The sequence below is a fragment of the Megalops cyprinoides genome, chromosome 16, assembly GCF_013368585.1.
Source record: "Megalops cyprinoides isolate fMegCyp1 chromosome 16, fMegCyp1.pri, whole genome shotgun sequence".
Classification (NCBI taxonomy): domain Eukaryota; kingdom Metazoa; phylum Chordata; class Actinopteri; order Elopiformes; family Megalopidae; genus Megalops; species Megalops cyprinoides.
In genome coordinates, this window is record NC_050598.1 from 300,510 (window position 1) to 326,347 (window position 25,838).

At 42.3% G+C, this 25,838-nt stretch overlaps 1 protein-coding gene and 1 long non-coding RNA gene across 2 annotated transcripts in view; both read left to right on the forward strand.

The window, feature by feature from the left end:
* si:dkeyp-115e12.6 (centromere protein F) overlaps positions 1-14,438 on the forward strand; it is a 28,846-nt gene extending 14,408 nt beyond the window's left edge. Inside the window, exons 7-13 of the mRNA XM_036548364.1 lie at positions 250-452; positions 1,089-1,214; positions 3,660-3,788; positions 5,913-6,035; positions 7,068-7,203; positions 10,886-12,505; positions 14,410-14,438. Of these exons, the coding sequence (XP_036404257.1) occupies positions 250-452; positions 1,089-1,214; positions 3,660-3,788; positions 5,913-6,035; positions 7,068-7,203; positions 10,886-12,505; positions 14,410-14,438 (2,366 nt within the window). The remainder of the gene's footprint in view (positions 1-249; positions 453-1,088; positions 1,215-3,659; positions 3,789-5,912; positions 6,036-7,067; positions 7,204-10,885; positions 12,506-14,409) is intronic.
* Positions 14,439-15,763: 1,325 nt separating this feature from the next.
* On the forward strand, positions 15,764-18,042 carry LOC118791444. The gene is made up of 3 exons (XR_005005543.1): positions 15,764-16,337; positions 16,616-16,763; positions 17,476-18,042. It is a non-coding gene; the product is annotated as an uncharacterized LOC118791444 (long non-coding RNA).
* Positions 18,043-25,838: the final 7,796 nt, after the last annotated feature.

A 25,838-nucleotide genomic window follows, 5' to 3' on the forward strand; every position in this document is an offset into this window, starting at 1 on the left:
CCTGCATCCTGGTCTCACACCCCTATCTTGAGTGGAAAGTCTGTTTAACACCACATGAGTTATTTGTATGTATTGTTTTAATTATATCAAATTATGCTTGTACACTACTATTAATTAATTTAAAGAATACTCCTTCATGCCATATAGAATCAAAAGCTTTTTAAAAAATTGAAAATGTGGTCAAATGCTCTTTAATTTGGTAAGATTCCCATCTGACATTTTCTCAAGGCCTCTCTCCCCCTCTCTCAGTCCAGCGATCTCAGATCCTCAAGCTGCAGACTTGGGTTCAGTCTCTGGAGCAGGAGATCCGTTCGGCTTCAGACCAACTTCGGGAGTCTGAAACCCGATTAGCAGAGGTTCAGGGTGATCTAGCCGCTCGGGACCAGAACCTGAATCAGGCCAGAGAAGAGTTGGACCAGGCCAACACCCGAATTGAAAAGGAGAGAGATCGGGTGAGACAAATAACATGTGGAGCAACAGCTGGACAGGATGTGATGTAAGGGGTGGTGGATTTCCATCCAGTGCAGATATTCCTTATATGATGTCAAGACTGGATGCTTGTGAATTTCATGCTGGATCACAACTGTGTGGATTCTGAGGGCTGAGGGTGGGTGGAATCTAGGGTTGAGGGGATAACTCACGATTCATCCAAGGTATAGTCTCGTAGGCCCATTTTAGCTGACGATGCGTTGGGGTGCCCTGTGAGACTGCACTGCAAACACATCGTCAGCTATCCCCTCAGGCCTGCCTGAGCCCACCCAATTGGCCTGTGAGACCACACCCCAAACGCATCGTCAGCTATCCCCTCAGACCTGCCTGACCCAATGGGGGGGGGTCAGGTGGGGCTGAGGGGATAGCTGACGACGCGTTGGGGTGCTGTCTCACAGGCCAATTGGGTGGGGTCAGGCAGGCCTGAGGGGATAGCTGACGATGTGTTTGGAGTGCAGTGTCACAGGCCAATTGGGTGGGGTCAGGCGGGGCTGAGGGGATAGCTGATGCATTTGGGGTGCTGTCTCCCAGGCCAGTTGGGTGGGCTCAGGCGGAGCTGAGAGGATAACTGATGATGTGTTTGGGGTGCGGTCTTGCAGGCCCAGATGGCGGAGCAGCAGGTGAAGCAGCTGCAGGATGAGCTGAGCTGTCAGAGGCAGAATGCAGAGAGCAGCCGCCGCAGTGCCGAGCAGCGCAGGAAGGACCTGGAGAGAGAGCACCAGAAGGTGAGCCATCAAGTGCCTTTGTGTGTGTATGTGTGCCTTTGTTTTTCTGTCTTTGTGAGAAAGTGTTTGTCTTTGTGTGTGCTTTCTCAGCAAAGGTCAGTAGCATTTGCATGTTAGTTACTGTTATGACTACAACCTGTGATTGTGAGTCAGTGTGATGTGTATGTCTGTGTGTGTGCGCTTGTGTATTCCTGTTTGATTGTGATCCAGTCTGTGTGTCTGTTTATGTGCATATGTCTGACATAGGGCTGTGCGAAATGACCAAAATCTCATATCCCGATATACACTATATGGACAAAAGTATTTGGCCTACCAAGACATTTTGTACAATGCAATGTGGAAGAACTTGACCTCAACCCCATCGAGCACCTCTGGGATGAACTGGAACGGAGATTGCGAGCCAGGCCTTCTCGTCCTACATCAGTGCCTGACTTCATAAATGCTCTACAGAATGAATGGGCACAACTTCCCACAGAAACACTCTAAAATCTTGTGGAAAGCCTTCCAAGAAGAGTGGACGCTCGATGGGGTTGAGGTCAGGGCTCTGTGCGGGCCAGTCAAGTTCTTCCACACCGAACTCATCAAACCATGTCTTTATAGTCCTTGCTTTGTGCACTGGGGCACAGTCATGTTGGAATAGAAAAGGGCCTTCCCCAAACTGTTGCCACAAAGTTGGAAGCATAGCATTGTCCAAAATGTCTTGGTATGCTGAAGCATTAAGATTGCCCTTCACTGGAGATAAGGGGCCTAGCCCAAACCCTGAAAAACAGGTGTGGCCAAATACTTTTGTCCATATAGTGTATATGTATTTCAATACAATGTCATTACAATGTAATGGTTAGGCGTCTGAATACTTTTGTCCATATAGTCTAGGTCATTTCATATCCCGATAACGATACATATCACGATATAGCACATTTTCTGTAAATTCATTGAATAAATAGTTTATATAAAATGACCACATGGAAAGCCCCATTTCTTATTACATTTTGAATTATATACTCAACAAATAAAAGGTACTTACTCATATTTGATTTTTTTTTTTTATTTTTGTGAAAAATTTCAATTAACCCTTTCGCGCGTACGGTCACACCGGTGTGATTAGCCGCTTAGTGCGTATGCTAAAACCGGTGTGATTAAAACACTAGATTGGAAAAATTCTAGCTGATTTTAGCTTTGAGGAAACAGCAATTTAACATTAAATACATAGCAAGTGCTGAAAACTATGAGAAGCTTAATAATGCTAATGAAAAAATAACCATGTAACGTAACGTGCTACATAGCATAAAAATAAGTTACATGCGAAAGGGTTAAGCATGTAACAAAATATAAAATATTAATGTAGAAAACATAAAAAGGTAAATAGAAAACACTTTTCAACTATAGTTCTGTGTCACGTTCACTCTCCTCCATGTTTGTATGTGTTGCCATGGAAATTTTCTGCCTGCATCCACACCGTGTAGAAGAACGCAAAGCGCGTTGTCCAAATGATGAAAAATATTGCCATAAAGTGTGTGATTTGCGACACAACGAAATAAACGATAGAGCATTATATGAAACGATAGATGTTTTTATATCGTCACACGATATGTGTACACTGGGGTCCAAAATTATTGGGACACTCACTTTTTTTTCTGAAAACCCACAATATTTTTTGCTGCATATTCCATCAGACATTGGGAAAGTCATATTTATGTCAGTGTCAATTTCAGCTTCATCTTCTGTGACCATGTTCCAGCCTTGTTAGGTTTATATAGGCTTCAGTATGAGTGTTCAATTAGGGGGCAGGGCAACATTCAGTCAGGCCTAATTGAAGTGATGGTCATTTTTGTTCACTTGTCTGCACTCAATAAGTATGTAGGTACCTTTTAAAATTAAGTTAATGTCATGGAATTGTCAGTTTGTTTGGCAGAATTAATGTCATACATATTATTAAAATGTTGGAAATACAGGTAGTCATCAGGCAATCGTGTGCCAACCGCATAAAGAGATGTTTTGAAAATGTTAACAGTTGCCACAACATGTAACTGTTTTCGCCACACCATAAATTAGTGATGAAGTGTTCGAGTGATGAAACTAATAGCTACATGGACACATCCACACTTAACCACAAAATGCCCAGTGTCCCAATAATTTTGGACCCTAGTGTATGTATATCGTCATATTACACAGCCTTAGTCTGACAGAAAGAATACATGCCGTCTGTGCAAACTTTTCCAGGAGTGTAAGGCAGTTTCCAGGAAAGCTTTGTGGAACCTGGGTGTAAAATTCCCAAAGCTTTTCAGCTGTGTGCTTCACTATTTACCTTATTCATATGACCGCTGTACAGCCATTGCGAGTGTCTTTGTTTGACCTCATTGTTTACTGTTTTACAAGCGGTTTGTATATGTGTGAGAGACAGCAGTTGTGTAATCATTTGTGTTTGTTATTGTGTTGCTTTTGTAGGAGTTGTCAGAGCTGGAAAAGGAGAGGCAGTGCATGGAGAGGCAGCACCAACAGGAGAGCAGCAAGCTGAACCAGGAGCTGCAGCAGGCCCGCACACTACACAACACACTGCAGGCACAGTACGATAAGGTATGACAAACACTACACAACACACCACAGGTACAATGCAATAAGGTACGACAAACACTACACAACATACCGCAGGCACAGAGAGCGATAAGGTACAACAAACATTACACAACACACTGCGGGTACAGTGCGATAAAGTACAGACTACATCTCACTCAAATACTGACAGGAACATATGAACATATGAGTATATGTATGAGCATAACACACACACATATACATAAACAGCAGGAGGGTAAATGTGAACATGCACACATACACACACAGAGCACAGAAATAGTACTAGGGGAGCAGATGTACACATAGTCCCTCTCTACCAAAGTCAATGAGCAGCCTGTCACATATCCACGTGACTTTGTTCTATCTGCAAAGGCACGTGTGGGTTTGTTAATTTTGCAGAACTTGTGTTCCCTTGCTAGAAGTGTGGCGTTTGGATTTGAATGAAGAAGAGATGAAATATTCACTGGTTGCCCTCTTTGCTGGTGTTTAGAGCACTCACATTGCACAAGTCTGGAAACTCTCATCCCTTGAGAAACCATCTTGATTTCTCTCTCTACCAGACATTTGCTTTACAGGCCAGTGAACTAATGTCCCTTTCCCCCTCCCCTCTCTCTCTCCCTCACCTGTTGCTCATTTTTCACAATGGAGTATTGAGCCCTTAAGGTTAGTGAGCTAATTCCTGTGTTTTATTTTGAAATCTTTTCTTTTGCTTTCCTTTCCTATAATCTGAGACTCAAACATGGCCCTGATTTAGGAATGCCAGTCTTTCCTCACCAAGAGCATAAAGAAGAAGAGCCAGAGAGCAAGAAGAAGGTATTGGCACAGATTGGTGAAGGGGAAGAAAGGGAATAGGTAGAGGAAAGGAACATGTTCCTATTGGCTTGAAAACTTCACACCCACTTCCCCAAGCCCTGTCCACTTCAATTAGTTACTGGCTGCCCTATGGGCCCTCCTTAAGCACTGAAATGATGTCACTGTCCAGAGTGTGTGACTGCAGTTTAAGCAATTTTTTACATTTTAAGTATACACATATCATTAATTACAGTTTCCCTCAATACTAAATAGCATTTGCGAGGCTAATCAACACAGATGACAGGACTTAAAAATCTTGCAGAATGTAAGAAATTTCCTCAAAGTGTGCTTGTGTTTAATAGTTAAAGATTTTACATGAAAATAATAAAACTAACAAACATACAAATAAAGATACAGAGGTAAAATATGCAACCAGCTGAAGGACTAAGTCCAGTAGTATTATACATTTAGATTTTTAAAATGCCTTTGACAAAATACCATGTAAGCAACTCATTACTAACATTTCAGCCATTAATTTCTGTGCCATTTGAGTCAAAATTGGCTTCAGCACAGAATGCAGAAAGAGTCATTGCTGTTGAGTAAGGCTCTGTAATTCCATGCTTGGACCTCTTGCAATTTATTGCTAATACAAATGCTCTGTGTAAAGACCTTTTGAACTGGAAAGAGAAGCAAACAGTTTGGCATTTACTACAGTCATGCAGGACAATTTGAATGAGAAGATAACTAACAAATGAAATTGAACATCACCAACTTTTTACACACAGGAAGCAAAAGTATGAGGCAAGAATATTTCAGTGTTGCACAAAGCTGAGGGCACAGATTGTGAAAGAAGAGTTGAGATTAAAGATGGTTAGATTCTGGCAGGATCAAGATGTTGTGCTGGGGCGTTAAAAACAGAATGGTTAATTATTAAGTCAAAAGCACATATTATAAAGAGTAGTGAGCCATGAATGAAGTCACATGACTGTTTTGGCTATGATTTTGTTGACTTGAACAGTCACGGTGGAGACAGTGGTCACTGAAACAGGTGTACACATCAGTGTAAAGGTACGGTTTTCTTGGTAAAGTGCAAGATAAGAGGAGCCACGCAGTTGAATCAGATCCCAACTAGATCGTAATGTCAGCTGATGTTGCACCTTGATTTCCTGTTACTGTCATGGGTGTGATGAACTGCCTGTGGGATAGCATGATACTTACTGCGTGACTGTGTGCACTCAGAACATGGTTATTTATCGAGAATGTTCAAGTCTTGGAAGTCTCGTGTTAAACTTATTTTATGCCCTTCCCACATTTCCTGCTCCTGTCTGCCAGATGTTGCTGCAGAAGCAGAGTGTGGAGAAGTACCTGGACACTGTGAAGGGGAAGCTAGAGTGGACAGAGAAGGAACTGCAGGAGGCGCAGAAGAAAGAAACACAGACCCAGAGCAAGCTAATGGTGCAGAGCCACTCCCATTATGTTATATTACATTACATTATTAACATGTTGCAGATGCTTTTATCCAGTGACTTACATAGATTACAGTTGTATCGTTTATACAACTGATGCAATTCTGGGTAAATCCCTTGCCTAAGGGAACAACAGCAGCGCCTCCAGGGGGGAATAAACCAGCAACCTTTTGGTTACGGGCTCTGCTACTTACCAGTACACCACACTGCACCCCCAAGCGAAACCCTGTAGGGAACTGTGTGTTTGATGGGCTAGTGCCACACATGACCACCCAGCAGTCTTTACATGCTCAAAGATAGTGTGTTTGTTCTTATTTGGAGCAGTGTTGTCAGCTTCCAGTTTATACAAGTCACTGGCCATCTTCCACTGCAAAATGACAACTTATCCTTTCAAACTGCACTTTGGCTCTATTAACCCCAAAGTTTCAACAGTCATACTGTATCCTTAAACACATATGCCGTGTCCTCAGACACCCTCTTGCACCTAGCATGGCACTTAACATTTTGTGGTAAGTTATGTAATGACTCCTACTATCAGATTGTGACACTTATGATAATGACATAGTCTCTGCTCTTAGCTTAAGCCTTTTTCTATGCACTTTTGAAAGTCACTCTGGATAAGATTGTCTGCTAAATAACTAAATGTAAATGATAGCTGTGTATACAGCTGAATATTAACTGCAGGAATTTGGGTAAAGAACGTTGCCTGAGGCAACCAGCTCCCCAGATTGCCACACAGGAATTGAGCCGGTGACTTTTCCATTCTGGGCCCTGTCACATTGCAACCCTAGATACACTCATATTCATCTGCAGATTCACCAGAGATGTGATCAGCGTAGGTGCTTATCATACAGCAGTGCAGGGAATGTGACCCTCTGGGGAATCGTACCAGCAGCCTTTCAGTTACAAGACCTGCTCCTTACCGCTATGCTGCACTCCCACCCTGCCCTGCTACTGCCTATTATAGCAGATCTGAGCCTGATGGCTGACTGCTATGGTTGTGTGGTGTCCCGCTTGGCAGGAAGCACTGCGGGAAAGGGACAGCCTAAGCGTGAACATGGAGCAGAGCAGCCAGCGAGTGAGGGGACTGGAGGAGGAGGTAAAGAGGCTGACCAAGGAGCTGGCGGCGGTGCTGAGCAATCTGGCAGAGGTGCAAGGTGAGCGGAAAGCCGTTCGAGAGTTATGACTGTGATCCATTCCACACATGCAGAACATAAAACATTGATATTCTGTATAATGACCACATGTTTGGAGTTCCTCCCTCTGCTGCACTCCCTTATTGAAGAAGTTCTAGCAGGTAATTCAGGTGCTGTCTGCTCTGCTATGCTAGCTGTGAATGCTCTGTTTTAGACCACACCCCTTCATGAATATTCATACGCTGGTTAGTAAATCAGGACACTTAGAGCTATAACATTAGAAAAGCTTACTTTGTGCTCAATATATAGAATGCCTGTGTTGTAGAAATTAGAGCCCAACTGATAAATCGGCGTGCCGATATTATCGGCCGATATGAGCTAATTGTCAGTATCAGCGTTTATAACGGCCGATAAATGACAATTAAAAAAGAAACGGAGAGACGGAAGATGGATCCTTCAACCATGTTATGAGTGTTTTCGTTGCGTAATTTGTCCACCAGAGGGCACACTGCAACTCCACTGTTGGTAACGTGTTTGGAATGCCACAAATCACAACAATCAGCTGACCCGAGCAGAGTTGAGCAGAGTAGTCCACGACGGAGATCATCTGTGTTCATGTGTTCATGATAATTGTCACGTGAAATACATTACTTAAATAATAATAAATAATAATAATAAATATCCCCCATCACTTCTCCTCTTAGCCTAAATAAGCCTGACAACGGTCATGTCAGCCATGTCTGGTTTTGCTGCAGTAACATGAAAGCCGGTACCGTCAGTCAAACATCAAAATTACGTTTAACGTTATGGTATTTGAGTGGTGTAGGCTAAGCTGTTGACAAACTTGATTATAGGTTTATTTATGAAACAGTGTGGCAGTTCTAGTGAGTAAACAAACAATGGTCCTATCATTTTTTCCCTCATCATTTCTAAAAATTCTCTGGCAACATCGCTTACAGCAGCTTGTATGCTGTCCAATGCTAAATTAGGTTACCCACAAAGCTAGCTAATGCCATGTTTATCAGTGGAAGTTAACGTTATGAGCAGTTAAACTATAGTGTTTACCTTATTCTGCCTAAATGAAGCAATGGTAAATATATTTGCAACTTGCATGTCTGTAGTTACAGTCAGTGCATTGGAAATTATTAACCCTTTCACGCGTACGGTCACAACGGTGTGATTAGCCGTTTAGCGCATATGCTAAAACTGGTGCGATTGGAACACTAGATTGGAGAAATTCTAGCTAATTTTACCTTTGAGGAAACAGTGATTTAACATTAAAAATATAGCAAATGCTAATTGAAAACTATCAGAAGCTTAATAACGCTGATGAAAACATAACGAATGTGCTGTATAGCATAAAAATAAGTTACGTGCAAAACGGTTAAACCAGAGGGGACACATAAATAAACATGAGCTGAACAAGTATCTAACATGGCTTTGTAGCCAAACAAAGTTATCTAGCTTCTCTTTCAAACGTGTAGTATGAAATCCCAAAGTTGCAAGTCCTCGTTGCACACAGTCATGTAGTATCAGATGCATTCAACAGCAGCATCTACTCTGTTTACTGCGTACTTTAAGATGACATGATTTTTTAAAACCTTTTTTGTATTATTATACATTTGACTCTTACTTATCAAAACTTTAATATATTTTGTTGTACTTTTGTTCAAAGTACTATTTATGACAATAAAACAAGGTTATTTTTAAACTGCACTATGTCATGTTATCTTGGTGAGGACTCAAATAACTACACATAACAAATGTTAGGGAAAGTCTTTGTTTATGTTACCTATTTCTGAAAAAAAAAAGAATATCGGCCGATATATCATTATTGGATTTTTAAATCTTCAAATATCGAAATTGGTATCGGTCTTAAAAATCGGTCGGGCTCTAATAGAAATGCTTCACCACAAAACGTAAGGTGTGATATGTTGTTCCCTACCTTTTACTAGTATATGTGGCTTTATAAACAGGAACAGCAAATAAATAAATATTATAGTTTATTGTTTCACTTTCATCAGATTTAACCTGTTCGTGCTTTATGCTTTTGACGGGGGTTATGTCTTCTCTCTGTGGATATTGTTATGGAAATCTTTCCAGGGCTTGTATGTATTTTGCAAAGGACCGAGTTCTATGCTGATATTAACTGAAGCTTTGTCTTGCCCGACAGTTTGACTGCGTTTTTTTTTATATATAGCATCTGCTGTCTCTCTTTGCACATTCTCTCTCGAGGGTTTCTCTCCAATATTCATTTCTTTCAGTAGTTTGAAATTCTCTGCTGTCTCACTGCTGCCTCCTGTTGGGGGTTAGCTGTGCCATCCTAAATGCGAAAGAATTCAGTCGTTCTAATCGGGACCACAGCCCTGTGTTGTTGGATTTGCCTTTAATGCACTTCTGGTTGCTGAGGGATTTCTTAATTGCTTACTCGACAGGTTATTGGAAGCTTTAGAAACTGTATCAGAATTAGGGAAACGTCAATCTCCTCATGTTCATGATCTTGGCTCATCATTGTCCCGGTGTATACTAATTCTACTAAACTAGTCAGTCTATTGATATAATGATCACTAAATAATCACCACTATTCTTCACTTTCTTCCTTCTTTGGTTTTCCGCCCGCTTCAGAGACAGGTAGATCTGTGATAGAATCTTGAAGACTTAACCCCTTGCTTTAGTGATGGAATCAGAAATTCAGTGATTGATGTCTGAAGTAGTTGATTTTCTCTGCTTGCATGAAAGTATTCAGGAGATTTAGAAGGTTTGTTTGTAACAGAGGTGATTCTTGATGCTTCCCTTGTAAAGATTGGTTTATGAACTTTATGCCTTTGTTGCATGTTTGTGTCTTTAACTGGACATGTGTTGACAAGCTGAACCAGATGTTCATTTGATTTCTTTAAGCCATTAAGTCATTGCACTCTCACTAAATCATTCAGAAAGGGAGGCTTTCCTAGAGGCAGTCAGGCCAGGTTAATCTAGACAGATTAAATATGACCGACCAAATATAAATTAAAGGCAAATGCCAATCCATTCAACAGTGCAGAAAAGACTGTTACCAGTTCAAAGCATATTTTCTTCTGAACTGTAAATAAGATACTGTCCATCTCAGTTCCATCTGTGTAAGACTGAATACGAGGCTGTACCCAGAAGCAGATAATTCAGACAATAAGAAAGTAATACAGTGTGCAGTCAGAGATTTTGAATGTGTTTATGAATGTGGAGGAGCAGGCTCGGCAGACAGAGGAAGATTCCATTATTAATAGTTTTATTCAGCTGTCCTCATGTCCACTTTGGAATTTTAAAAAATTGGGTTGTGGAAGGGGTACATTGCTTCCATTCTTGCAAAAACGAACTTTTTTCTTTTAAGAGCTTACATTTTCGCTTTCAGTGTGCAGCATTCATATTTGTTTTTTTTTAAACTGATCTTACTGACTCATTAACTGTGGTGTGTTTGCACAGTGTTTGCACCCTGTTTGTTTCCCTCTCTCTTGCACCAAAGTGAAATACGATGATATTTTTTCAGCCAGGATGTCGAAAAGTCAGAAGTCAGAATTATTAGATGTCTATCCTCCATTCTCCATCCTCCAGGCCTGACATGATAATAAAGATGTCATTTGGCAGTAGAGAAATGAGTGAATTGGTTATTTTCACTGATGTTTATACCATCACTCACTCGTTCCTCTTCCCTTCCTCTTCAAATGTGTAGCCAAGCCAGCCATCCCTGCTGCACCTGTGGCTCCTGTTCAATTTACCCCAGCTGGGGACAACTTCCTGTGCTCTGTGCCCCCTACCTGTGATCGTCGTCACTGTCCTCCGCACGCACAGAGGAAGAAGGCTGAGAGGCAAAACCGTGTGAGGGAGGAGGATCTAGAGCACCGGGTGAAGTATCTCGCTGACAGAATGCCGTGCGAGGGAATCGACTCTGAACACACCGGGGGGTTTGGGCCCAGCATGCAGGAGAGACCAAGAGGTGAAAGAGGGAGGGGAAGGTGCACAGAGGATGGGGGAGGCTCCTTAATGAGAGAAGAGGAGGATGAGAGGGGAGAAAACAAGAAATGCTCAGGCATTTGTGAGACGGGGGTGCCTGACACAAGAAGCAAGGAGGAGGATGATACGGCACCCAGGGTGACTGTGAAAGTCCAAAAGCAAGGCTGCAGCAATGGTGATGCTGATACCCCGCTGGAAGGCATTTGCACAAGCTCTGGGGAATTGCACAACATGCCCTCCTTAGAGGATTTGAGGAAGGAGAATGTGGGTCTCTGGGACAAGCTCCGGGAGGCTGAGAGAAAGCTGGAGCTGAGGCTGGAAGACCTGCAGACCCATAGAATGGCGGAGTCGGAGGCCAGGACCAAGCTGAAGCAACTGAGCCACAAGCACTCCTCCCAGGCTGAGCAGCTTCGGCACAAGACCCAGGAGCTCTGGGAGGAAGGGGGGAGGCTGGAGAAACAGTTGGAGGAGGAGAGAAGCAAGAGCAGCAGGCTGACAGAAGCCCTGGCCACCCTGGAATTGGATTTCAGGAAGGAACAGGTGGAGCGGGAGAAGGAGAAAGCAATGGAGAAGGCCAAGAGTGACAAGCTAACAGCAGACATGGCAGTGCTGGAGTCAGAGCTTAGGAAAGCACAGGAGGGCAGGGAGAGAGAGAGGAAAGAGGAGGAAAGGCAGAGATTAATAAATGAGGAACACAGGAGAGCTGTGATGGAGAGGCTCATAGAACTGGAGATGGAGCTGGAGGAGTGGCGAGGCAGATGGCAGAATGTGAACGATGGGGCCAAAAAAACTTTCAAACTTCTGGCGCTGGGATACAGTACTAACGAGAACTTTAACAAAAGTGATATCACTTTTCTTAAAGACAATGATGTAATTCCATTTCCACATGAATGCCCCCCTATCTCTGATTCTGCCAATCAACAGAAGACCTTGGAGACTGGGAAAATCAACTCAATTACTAAGGAGGCTGGCCATACTGTGGAACCTCCCAGACAGAAAACAGTGGCTGATCTGGGGACCCCTCTTATAGAGAGAGGGAAAGAGGAGCAAATGAAGTCGGAGAGTGCGACAGATTCGGATGAGATGATAATGCTGCTGCTGGAGGTTGAGCAGCTCCGGGGCACCTGCGAGGCAATACGTGGGGAAAGGGACCAGGAGGCTGGGAGGGCCAAGCAGGCTCAGGCCAAGTTGGAGGTCCTTCAGAGCCAGGTAACCAGCCAGACCAAGCAGCTGACCCTGGGCTTCGAGAAACAGAGCAGACATATTGAGGACCTGCTGGAGGAGCTACAGGACAGAGACACCGCCCTCCAGAGGCTGGAAGAGGAACTGCAGGGCTGTCGTCGGGAAATCTCTCAAATGAATGCAGAAAAGCAAGAGCTGAAGTTGGGGAGTGAGAGCTTTGCAGAATGTGATACAGATGAGTTAATATCTGAGGTTGAACCAGTGCTAACACCTTCTACAAAGGACGAATTAGTCCAAGCAGACAATGAAACACAGCAGGCTGTATTCGAGAGCATTCAACTGGATTCTGAACTGCCTCAGCTTCTGAGGATGCCACCCACCAGGCAGCCTGCTCTCAGTAGCAATAACGATGGCTCCCTGCAGAATTTGGAAGGATTACATGACTTGAGGGCAGAGGATGCAGAACTGAGGTCTAAACTTACAAGACTTGCATTTCTCAAAGAACTGGGTGGCATTGGCTCAGAGCTAAGTGATCTCATCGAAGACAGCACCACGCACAGACTCTTGCTAGACTTACAGGCTGCACAGAGAGATCAGAGACCTTTGAATGAACTTATTAAATCCTTGTTGACTGGAGTTCAATCACCCAACAAGCAGAGAGAACAAGCTTTGGAATCGGAAGCCAAACAAGGCTGTCTTGCTGACAGGCAAGAGAATTTCACTGTTTCAAGTAGCACTGGCACCAAAACTGAACAAGCCATGGCAAGGGAAGAGCCGTTCTTGTCTCAAGAAAGCCTGTTGGAACTCAGGGAAAATGAGGAGCTGAAATTAAACCTTGAAATTGCACCCTTACACACAGAGGGTATGCAGCTTACTCCACCGACAGGCCAGAGACACACAGAGGGTATGCAGCTTACTCCACCAACAGGCCAGAGACCAGAGGGTGTAGGGAGCAGAGACAATGATCAGTCACAGTCATTTATGGACATGCAGGAGTCCCATAACACCACTACCACATTGCAAGCTGAAAATCAGGCACTAAGGTCCTGGGCACTGTCAATTTGTCCTCCTCACAGACAGGAAGAGTTATCTGCTTTCACTGAGAGAGGACAACAAAGGAATGAGTGTCAGAATGGCACAGGTTTAACTGACGGCATCTCAAAAGGGACAGAAGGAGCAGTTGTCAGAGAACAGAAGGGTCTGGAGGACGGAGCTGATTGTTGGCTGTTGCCGCCTTGCTCTCAGGAACTCGCTACTCATCTGGGTATCTGTGCCGCAAACGTGAATGGAAAAGACCAACTGGAACAGGAACTGACTGAACTGGGTGGTCTGAAGTCAGGGGGAAAGGACAGTGTAGCCCTGTGGGCAACAGAGGCAGCTCAGGCCACCCAGGAAGACTTCATGATTACTTCTCAAGAGCAGGAGGAAGGGAGCAGAACGGTTCAAGCCAATGCTGTCAAGAGGCAGGAGGCGGGACTGCAGGCAGGAGAGGTCAGGAGAGAGGATGTAGGAATAGCCAGAGGGGGCAGTGGGAAGAGTTTCAGAGACCAGACTGAAACAGAAGACAAATTCTCTCCATCCCAGATAAAGGCTTTTCAGCAGCAGGTCAGTTTGGAACTTTACTAATGAGATACAGTGATTAGGAAAAATGAACACATATTTAATTCTGTACTTAAATTATTCTTTCTCTGACACCTAACCCAACCTTAAATTTTGTGATTACTGTATGTTTCTTTTGAGACACTATTGAAGCTGATGTGAAAAGCCACATGAACTGCATAGTGTTCGCAGGTTAATGTTAAGGGTGAAATACGTGCAATATGTATTACTCTAAAGGCAGTATTTGTAGTTTTCAGCATTTTCTTTTTTATATTTATCCATTGAAGAAAGTCTGTGTTAGGAACTAGGAAAATAGTATGTTTAGATAAAGGAAACAGAAAGAAACAGGACAACTTATACAACTGCAGATTAGAGGTAAAAAAAAACACTGCAACAGACAAGCCAAATGGATTTTTAAGACTAGTTAAATGGGTCATTGATCGCTTTCTGTTTCTGTTCTAGTTGGTGGAACTCCAGTCCCAGGTCTCTAGCCTCAGAGCAGAGAACAGTAGGCAGGAGGAAGAGCTTGAGCTGTGGAGGCTTATGGGAGGGACCATCTCCTCTCAGCCCACAAGAGACAGGGCACTCCAGCCTGGCAAAGGCTCAATAGCAGTGGTGCACGAGGACCACCTGCTCCTTACCTGCAAGGGGAACAAGCTAGTTGGATCCACTCTGATGGCAGCAAATGCATTCCGGCAGTCCGGAGCAAAAGACAACTGTCAGGAGCTTCTGCTTTCTGCTTCAGCTGAAAAGGATGCTAGCAAAGGTGGGCAATGCCATGGTCACTCACACCCAGCTGGTGGGACCCCAGGGCCACCCGATGACAGGGGTAGACTTCTAGTGGCTGCGCAGGTAAGGCTTTGAGGTTGTTGTCTTTCTGGCAAGCTGTTGATTTGTGGTGTATGATAACCTTGTAAAAAAGTAATACAGAATTACCACATTTAATTTCAGATTGATACTCCAGTTTCTAGTTCCCGTGTCTTGTCTTGACCTACTCTGGTGACAGGAAGAGTATAAAATATAAAAAGTTTATTTTGTGAGGTGTAGGCTACTTGTTGGAACATTGTGGGATGGTTCCTGCCACGCTCCTCCGCCCACCACTTCGGTTGCCCTATTTCTCACTTTGAAGCTTTCCAGTGTTAATGTTGTCATTTTATGTTCTGACTTCTACTAGCTTTTCTTTCAGGAGTCTTTCATGAAAGACCTCAACAGCAAAACATTCACTCACAAGGACATGGAGAAAGGTACCAAAATAGAAGAGAAGAGTAATGATGTTGGTCATCAGGTTACAATCACGGAGCACAGTGCTGAAGACTATAAAGAAATCCAGTACAGAGATACAATGAAGCAGACCAAAACAATACTTCATGCTCTTGGAGATGATTGGGCGAGAGGGTCTGACTACCAAGGAAGTGATACCAAAGCAGCAGCTCAAAGAATTCTAGGCAACTATGTCAAAGAACCCTGCTGTGGTGAAGATCAGTCCAAAACAGAATACCAGACCAAAATAATCAGTCGGAGAGGGCATGAAAACAATCCACTATGCATTGAAAGTTGGACGCGAAAGGAGCAGAAGGGACCAGAAAGTGAGTCTGCCTCTGAGCAGAACAAGGTCACCTTCAGGACAAGTTCAGGTAGCACAAGCAGAGATGAAGGAAAGGCAGTCCAAATCACTACGACCATGTCCGTAGCAGAAGACACTCAAATTCACAACTTCCACACAGTAACTCTCAGTGAAAATAAGACTGCTCGGAAGAACAGCTCCCCTTACTGCATGGAGAGTGAAACTACAGCAGCACAAACACTAATGCAACAACACTTGCAGGAGAATGCTACAGACATGCTGAAGCTTGCCTACACTGGGGAGGGCAGTTTGAGCAAACCTGTGGTGTCAGACCACAGTGCCCTCAGCTGGATGAGGATTGACGCTGCTGATGTTCAAACTCAAACAGAAGTACAAAGTGGGAGCTTGAATTTCAGAGACATGTGTGAGGGAGGAGACTGGGAGGGCGTGACATGTATGTGGGGTAAGAGTGTAGCCATTCAGACAGAGGGTGAGACTGGAGGGTTGGGATTTGGAAATCCTGCGGCTTCTGGTGGCAGTAGGGAAGTATGTCATACCAGCGTACAGACCGAGGCTCTAGAGATCCAGGAGCTCCATGATTCAGTAGCAGGTAAAGAAGTGGACATGGAAAGCACAGATTCACTGCCGCTGTCACCCACGGGAGTGCTAGAAGGTGGGGCCGGGCTCCTGTTCTCCAGGTCCGTCCCCATCCCTGCTGACCCAGCCCGTCTGGCTCAAAGGATCCGGCAGAACCGGAACCGTATGTCAGCCGCCTTCGACGACACAGAGTACGAACCCTATGGGCTGCCCGAGGTTGTTATGAAAGGTGAATGTCTCAGATATGGTGCTAGTAGAAATACATTTTAAGTGACAGATGAAGTTGTAAGGGTGAGCAAGATAGTTACATAGATGAATATTCACTGCATAACAATGCATGTGTGTATTTTTATGCATGAATTTATCCTTTTGGTATGTCTGGAATCTTGCTCTAAGGCTTTAGACATGCAGTATGTGTGTATAACAGTGCTCAAATTCACATGAGTACTGTAGAAGTATAAGCACTGCACACGCATAAAGAATAAAAATTTTCCTATTCCTCCACAGGATTTGCGGACATTCCCAGTGGCCCTGCATGTCCCTATGTCCTGAGGAGGGGCCTCTTGGGTATGCACACCCTGCCTCTCTCTCTGAGAAAGCAGGCCGAGGATGAGGGGGACAACCCTGACCCCAACCTCTGACCCTTGACATACAGGTATGGAGGGAACGTGCACACCCATGTCTGCTCACACTCTCTTCGCCTGCTCACTCTAGCACATGAATGAGCACCACACATGCACAGTCACATGCTCGGAGTGCATGCTGGGTGATGCTGTTTGACATCAACCTGACTTTGGTGTGGGCCTCTTTTATTCAGCTGAAGATCAGCACCTGGGACCTGGGTTTTTGTCAAAGGCAAAATTTGTATCTGTGGTGAATGGAAGCCACACATCTGGCTTTAGAGTGTACCCAGACCAATAGACTCACAGTGTATCCCCACATGTAGACAATATGTATCCACAGGCATGCACTGCCAAACATGGGAAAGCCTGTCACATTCACACACTAACCATCTTCAGAATGGAGTTGTTGTTACTTGTACCAGGGAAAATCATAACACCACAGTTAATATCCTTCACAGATGCACTGGCCATGTGGGGGACAATGTATTTCAAAGTAAGCTTTAGGGATGTGCCTGCAAATGTGCCCACAGTGATGTGTTTTGCAGTTTTTTCTTAAATTGGAAAAATTTTCCTGTTTTTATGATGCCAAAATGAAGTGACCTGAAGAGTGACTCTTAACCCATAGTAACTCTTCGTGAGGTTAAAATATTTATATTGTACAAAATATGCCATTTTTTCCTGTCACCTTTGTGTGCGCTTGGCAGAAGGCTGATTGCAGTATTAATTCCATTAATTTCTTTGAAGGGAAGACGCTTAGGGATCGATGGAAGGATGCGACTCACCCCTTTACTGCATGCACACCCTATGAACATGAGACTCAGGACCTCTGATCGGATTGCTAATGGCTTCCCCTTCCTTGGACCCTCATTCACAAGAAGGGAATTATATTTACTCTCATGGCCTAATAGTTTTTGTTTCACTATGGCAAGCATATGTAAATATGTAAAGGACATGTGACTGCTATGCTTGGTATGTCCAACTAAAGACTGCCCTGGGGTCTGTTGTCTTGAATTTTCAGTGAGGGAACATTAAACACAATCTGACCCATCAATACAACAGTATTAGGGTGAGTTAGTGACTTTTTTATAGAAATAACCTTGTAAAGTATGCTTAAAGTCATACAATTTAAGGTATTTAATGTAATTTATGTAGCGCAGGAGATGGTTCACTAAACTTTAGTTACCCCATGGTTATATATGTGTGAAAGTATGATTAGAACTGATGCATAGAGCATTTACAGAATCTGCACTACGGTGTGACCTTACTTTAATTTCAGAATGTGTGCAGACGTGTGTGTGTGTGAGAGAGAGAGAGAGAGAGAGAGAGAGAGAGAGAGAGAGAGAGAGAGAGAGAGAGAACTGTATGCATGTGTGCTTATGTCTGTCTGTGGACTCACAATAACCTGTGACTGTGTTTCCGCTCCATTTATGGTGATCAACTGTTGGAGTTCAGCTTGTTTCTCTTTTCCTCTCTCTCGTTCTCACACACAAGCTTTAAAACCCTTAAACGCACATATCCATAAACACACATTTGAGTGCACTCACAGAATGTACTCTATATCCTCAAACTTTTGACCAATGCAATTTTATGTATAGGGTTCTGAACCCCATGATCTTAATTTTAAGATGGTATATTTCCTTATCATATGACATTTTCAAAGATCATATTTAAAATATTTGGATTTTGGGGACAGACGGTGGTATATGACAGGGTACGCTGAATAAATGTGAATGTTATTTTACACATTACACAATCACATTCATTTTGTGTACAGCTACAGCTCTACACATTAGCTTGATTTGATCAATTATTTTTGAAAATTTTCAAGAGAGCTCACCACAGATTCAGTCAGACCTGTAGATCCTCCAGGAGGAAATATCCAGGGATGTGAATTCCGGATTTTCTGACCTGAAAATGTGACCTACGTGAATCATGCAGATCCTTAAAAAAAAAAAAATTGGGTGGGAGCTCGGAGCTCTCTTTTTACAGACTGCCGAAAGCTAAAGAACTAAAGCTAAACAACTGGAATCCAGGCACCGAAACGTGGATTTGCGGTTGCCATTAAGGATAAGGATGTTTTTATTGTCATTCCAGAACATGTTGTACATGAAAGGGAACGATATTTTTAAATATGTTAAATCTAAATATGTTTTAGATATGTTAAATCGCTGTTTCTTCAAAGCTAAAATTAGCTAGAATTTTTCCAATCTAGTTTTCTAATCGCACCGGTTTTAGCATATGTGCTAAACGGTTAATCGCACCGGTGTGACCGTATGCACAAAAGGGTTAAAAGTTTCTACAAAATATGTTGAAATTTTGTTTATTATTAGCAGAGGTAGACACCCTGGCTTCAGAAAGTAAAAGTCCTGCCATGTATTTGTTTTTTGAGGCCTTCTTTTGAATTGAAAATTTGCATGTTGCTTCTGCTGAGTTAATATAAAATATAAAAAATATAAAAATAAATTAAAATGATTTTTTTTCCAAATTAATTGTCATGGGTCATACCGTACCATCCATATTCTATAGTAGAGCCGTGACCAGTTTAATCCTACGTGTTTGTAAGGACAGAATCTGGACCAGCACTATGGACCACTATGGGGGGTGGGGTGGGGGGTGGGTGGAGACGTAGCTGCACGGTGCTCTGCGCTCTGTATTTTTTCCTGCTTTTTTGTCCTTTGCCAATCACAATCACCTCTTAACTCAAGAGGTGTGAGTGTTTCTCTCTGCCGCAGCTGAACATAAGAACAGACATTTTCTTTGGCTACTGTGTGAAGTGCTGTATACAGTCCATTACAAGAATGCAGGGAGAGGGGTTTGAATGCCCCAGAAGTCAAGATGTACTATATAGGGAATATCAGGATCTTGTTGATTCTTATCTGTCAGCATACCAGCTGAGAAGATTCAAGCATGCTGATGAAATTATACAATGATTGAACTGGATATACTGACATACATTAAAGCAATATATACACAGAATGATACACTTGCACACACAAACAGGTACACAGTCATCGAATAATCTGTCTGTTTCGTACACATGCACTGTAGCTGTGATGTTTTGAGTGTGATTGTGTTTTATTCTTTTATATCTTTTTATTATGGTCCAGGGTTTGAATAAAGACTGCTGTAAGTAAAACATGTTGAGCTTCAAATGCCAAATATCTGTCTTTGCGCTGATTGTTTTTGTTTAGTCCCATAGTTTCCTAATGTTGTGTTTTTGCCAGAAATGTTTTCATTAGTTCACTGCAAAACTTTTGTTCTTCATTTATCTAACTTTTTTATCTAACTAAGTATCTCCATATATTGGTCATGATACTGTATCACTGTGGTAGATTGAGAGTTTGTCCATTTTGTCCTGGCATAGTTGATCAAGTTTAAGACAGTAGCTCCTTGACCCTGAAACAGATTATCAGGTAATTTGTCTTGGAGTTGAAGCAAATCAGAAAGCCATGCATTTGCAGATGGAAATTAAAATGGTTTTTCTGTAAATAGTGCAAGATGCGAGAACCTTGAAATGAATGAAGAATGAAATCACTCCGATTGATGATTCCGACCATACTGTTTACATGAAAGCGATCGTATAGTTTGTGCGCTTTTACATGTCACAAGCATACAATCGGAATAGATAGTGTAGCTAGCCAACTAACGTTAGTTCTAGAGTGGACTGGTGGCTACACTATACCTACTACTTCGGGTTGCTTTACAGGATATTGAATAGAGACAGCAACCTCCGACTTAAACCTGAAAAGCAGCCGGCAAATTGAACACAAATATCTAGCCTACAACCATAATCCAAATGTAGAAGTACTGCGTGTGAAGTGGGAGGGAGAGGTGATTTAGGCTACCAGAGACGTTTTCCTCAGAGATAGAACTCTCTGGTGTCTTAGGTGAGCTGAGCCCAACATCAACACCGTGTTGGGCTGCGGTAGCCAGCGGCCGTTGTCCCATAATCTCCTCCATTATGCCAAAAAATAGAAAGTTGGTAGGGGCTGCACCACTTTTATTTTGGTCAGATTTTGCCTTATAATACCCACTACTCAGCCCCTTCCAGCAGTTCTTAATTTACTCAATAGACCCATTTACCCCCGCTTCATTAAGATTGTCCCAAACTTACTTAAACAGTTCGTTACTGCAGGATTTGCGCCCATCTAGTCGCTTGACGATTTTTAATTCTTTGAGAATGTTCAACATGGTTTTTTAAAATTATTTCAACCCTGTCATGCATAGTAAAACGTCAATACGTCATTACTTCGCATAATAAACATGCACAGAAAGTTCCAAGTGCAGAAGATACCACCTCTTTAAATCCATTTGAATTCTCGATCGGATTGGGGTATTTCATTCCGATCAAGATGTTTACACGAGGCATTTTCATTCTGATTGAGCTTGAAAACGATTATTAACGGAATACAGAGTACCAAGGTGGCTACGTTACACTGGTGTCGGCAGTGAAATTCCCCATTCATTTTAGTCATAGATATTTTTTAAAACGCACTTTTACAGTACTTCTAGTGATTTGGCTTACCATCGATTTCCAGATTATATATTGTGATCCCAACTTGCAATTTATATTGTTTATTTTAATTGTTTTGAGCTAAAGTTTACATTATTTAATTTTTTAGCTTATATGCTAGTACAACCACGGGCTAAAAACTACACGTCCCATGAAACCATGGAGCTTTCTCATTCCCGCTCTCTGGCCTTGCTAGCTAGAGTGTGGCTAATCATCGCTATAGCAGCATCGCTAAGGCTTTACGCAGGACACACACGAGCTAATCACTTCAGCTCTGCTACACTAAGTCTATGGGCATTTCATTGCAGTTTCTTCAGAATTGTAAATGTTAATTCAAAAGCTGTACATTACACGAAAACATGAGTTAGAAAAGGCACGAGACACCCTAAATAGCCTACATTGTGAGTGAGAATGGAGTAGCTTAACAGTTTAATGTATTATATGCTTTGTGTAAAATTGTTCGCGTAATCGCAGTTTTGAACATGTGAAATTTCACTTGTTTTGTCACTGTATCTACTTGTTAGCTAGTTAGCTTTAATACTATACCTACTAGCCTACTAGCTAGCTGAATAGCTAATCCAGTACAACCAAACTATGTTAGATAGCTAGCTAGCGATCAATATTAGCTTAAATAATGAAAAAGAGAACTTACTTCAAGATGCTTCTTCAGGTTAGAGGTCGACTCTTTTGAAGCGGATAGCAGTTTGGTTGCTGGAAAACACAGCTTGCATTGTACTGTTATGTTGTGACCTTATTTGAAATTTGAAAGTAAAATTATTTTTAAAAATATTTTTAAAAAAGTAACTAATTTGATTACCATCAATTTAAATGGTAACTGTAACGGAATACAGTTACTTATATTTTGTATTTTAAATACGTAACGCCGTTACATGTATTCTGCTACTCCCCAACCCTGGAAATGAAAGAGGTGGGGAAAGTCTTGCTGTTTCTATGGGGTAATAAATCAGGTAACAAAAAGTTGAAATTCATTAATGCCATATTACTTCATGTAACATGATATTCAATCCAACAAAAATGCAACCATATTTCTTTGTTGTTTCTCTTCATAAAGCAAGCCATCACACTTGATGTCATTGAACAGCAAGCACAGCACTAATATCTTGTGTATTAATATGGTTGTCAGTCTCACTTTGACCAGATGAGAGAGAAGTTGACTCACCTACCAGTTCCTGACCCCTGAATCCTGCTATCAAGTAACACCAAGAAGGCCCCCTCAATATAAACCTTCAGGGGGCCATATACAGACACCACATTGTGGCAAACTACCTGTCCGCAGTGCGTATATATATATTCCTTTCCAGCTGTTAGCCATATGATTTCACCATGTTGGATTTTCTGCCTGTTTTTAATAAATGGCAATTCAGTATGAAGGTCTTGTTGTGAACTGCAAAACAGATTTGCACAATCCTCAACAGAGGTGGTATAGAGGTGATAATTTCTACACATACATCTGACTGCATCCCACTCTACCATTAATATGTTTAAAATGTTTATATTCAGTTTAGATATGATTAAACTCACACTCCAAAATTGATATTTGTGTTTAAAAATCTGCATTGTATTTTTTTCAATTGAACCCATGACTTGTGAGGAGCTTGTGATGGTGGTGATGAGCACTGACAAGGTAACCAAACCATTGCCATCTTTGAGGTCTACAGGACATTACGACCTGTTGTGCTTCCAGGTTTTAAAATGGCAGTCACTTCGATTAAACGAGGCAGAAATTGAAAAATTTGGTTGGCAGATCAATATGTTGCCCCAGAAAATTCATGCATTGTCAGAATGTTCCAGAATAGGATTACAGGGAAAAGCAACTGAAAAGCTCTCCGTGTGAAAGATGTAATTTGTGTAATTTGACACTGTATCCAGTTCATCACCCCGCCTCTCCTGCCTGGCCTGGGTTCTCTCTTTGGCTCTAGTTTCTCTCTGAAACTTGCAGTTGAATAAACCCTGGTGTTTCATTCTATTCTGATCTCTTTTCCACTCTCTCTGTCTTAGTGTTTGTCACCACTCTCCATTCCCACTGCAGAAGTCTGACTTCACAGAAGCAGTATAGAATGAAGCAGGGCCAGCCCTTGGCATAGGCGGTATAGGCGAATGCGAGGGGTGCTGTCCATCCATAGGGGCGCCCCAAATGAGGGAAGAAAAAAAATCAAAATTTTAACTTTTTCTGTTTTTTACTAATACTATTTTAATACTATTATTTAGAAATATTAAAAAAAGAGATATTTTGGCTATTTACAATCTGACAAAAAACAGAGCAGAGTGCACTGCAAAATGTGCTGAAGACACGTGCCATCAACGACCAAAGACAGGCAACACCACAAACCTGTTTCATCATTTGAAACAGTATCACCCGTTAGAACACGCAGAAAGTAAGAAATTACAGTTCTAAACAAGTGTTGTTAGTGGACCCTTGACAAGCACCAGGCCAGTACCCAGTGCGACTACCCAGCAGCAAATGATCGTATCAGGATTTTCCAGCAATGTGCCTTACGACAAAAAAAAAACGAAAAGACACAAAGACATCACAAATGCAATTGCATATTGCATTGCAAAAGACATGCTTCCCATTAGCACTGTCGAAAATGAGGGATTCAAGAAGCTTATCAGCTGTCACAGGGCAGCTTTAAAACCTGAGACTTGTCTTTCTTGCCTGTAACTTTCAACCCGTCTGTACAAAGGGTTTGGCATGCTGACCAGAATTAAGATTTCTTTGTCTATTTATTGTTTTATTTTTTGACATTATCCTTTAAAACACTTTGCAGCCTGAGTCGTCTTACATGTGTGCTGTATCACACTGCAGCATTTAATTTTTCTATTAAGATATTCTGTTGAGGAAAAAGGGCTGAAAAAGGATTTTACTTAATTTTACTCATGCATATTTTGATGGTGAAAAAAGATTTTATCATTATAATTATTTTCAGTGTTCTACCACAGATTTGTGAAATGTTCCGCTGTTTGGCAATTGTTTGTCATGTTCTGACCATAAAGAATAGCTTAAAACCACAATTAACCGTGGTGGTGGAATTGGCTGCGATGCAAGGGGCACCAGCTAAAATCTTGCCTAGGGCACCAAATTGGTCAGGGCCGGCTCTGGAATGAAGAATGATACTCAGGGATGACTGCCTGTAACAGCACACAGCCAGTGGTCAGACCCAAGTGCAATTAGGAAAATTAATTTATTTTATGCAACACAGCAGTATGTTTGAAGTCATTTTTCAACTTAACAAAGTATTCGTAAGTACATTAGTCATTTCTAAGTGCTGCAGAAATTCTAGGTAAACAAAGCCATCCAATGTGCATTTTCCTGTCAGCTCATGGTTTTTCATCATTTAGATGAGGGTATATATAAATGTGGAGGGCACTGCATCTACATCAGAGTACATTCAGTCTGCCCATTGCTGCAGTATATGGAAAGCTTGCAGTTTGCACCGAAACAGATGCCACGGTAATGATGCTGCTGATTGAACTCCCACTGGAACACAGGCCACAGAAGCATAACATTTATATTTCTCCTTACATAGGCGTCTCTTGTTGGTTGAGATTCATAATTATTTTTATGATTTGAAGGAGAACATGCAATAATCCTCAGGCAGGTTGCATCCAGTGCATGGAACTTACTAAATTATTCATGTGTTTTAACTTCTTCTCAGCATTGATTATCAAGTCTGATTATCACTCTGTTGCACCTAGCACAGTGTGATTGGAAGCGTGTGAGGACATCTTGGTGCTGGGAATTTTATGCAGTGTACTTGTGCAGTGTTAGCATGTGGTTGAAATTACTGAAGTATGAAAATCCATGAAGAAAATGAACAGTTGACCATGAGTGATCCCGTGGGACAAATGCATGGTTTACTTTGAGTGATCTCATTAGAAAGATGTACAGTTCACAGAAAGCAAGGGACTTTTGTTAGAGTATTGTTGGAGTATTTGCGAGTCTGGAAGGCTTCTCACCAGTGACAGGTGGCAGGCTGCCCAGAGTAAATCATGCAGAGTTGCAGCGGTGTATAAAGTGGCCATTTTAATATTGGAGTCCCCCTGTTGGTATCCCTCAGGTACCAGCATTGCCCTCTGCTTCTTTCCTCTTTTCTCCTCTTCAGCTCTTTCATTTTCTGGTCCTATGATCGGATCAGTGTTGGGAAAAAAGAAGAATGAAATATGAGAGAAAAGAAGGAAATAAGGAGCCAGGAGATGTCAGAGGTCAGAGGTTGTTTAGAAATGGGAGAGTGAGCTGAAAACATGGAAAAGCCATGGAGAGCTTAAAGAGACAGGGGGAGGGAGACGCAGCTGGGGTGTGTAGAATTGGAGGATGGGGCTGAGTAGGGAGGGAGGATGATGGAGAGCGAGGAGCAGAAGATGAAAGGTCGGCAGAGAGGTACAGAGTGAGACAGAGCAGACTTTCCACCCTCATGTTCGCAGCATGTTCTGCTGCCACTGAGTTTAAACAGCAGGGAAATAACCTTGTTCCACAAATGGAGTCTTAGAGGTGATGGAGGGTTGTCTGGCTTTACAGGAAGAGGGGCAATGAGGACGGAGGGAAAAAAGAGAGATGAGTCAAAAGAGGGAATGT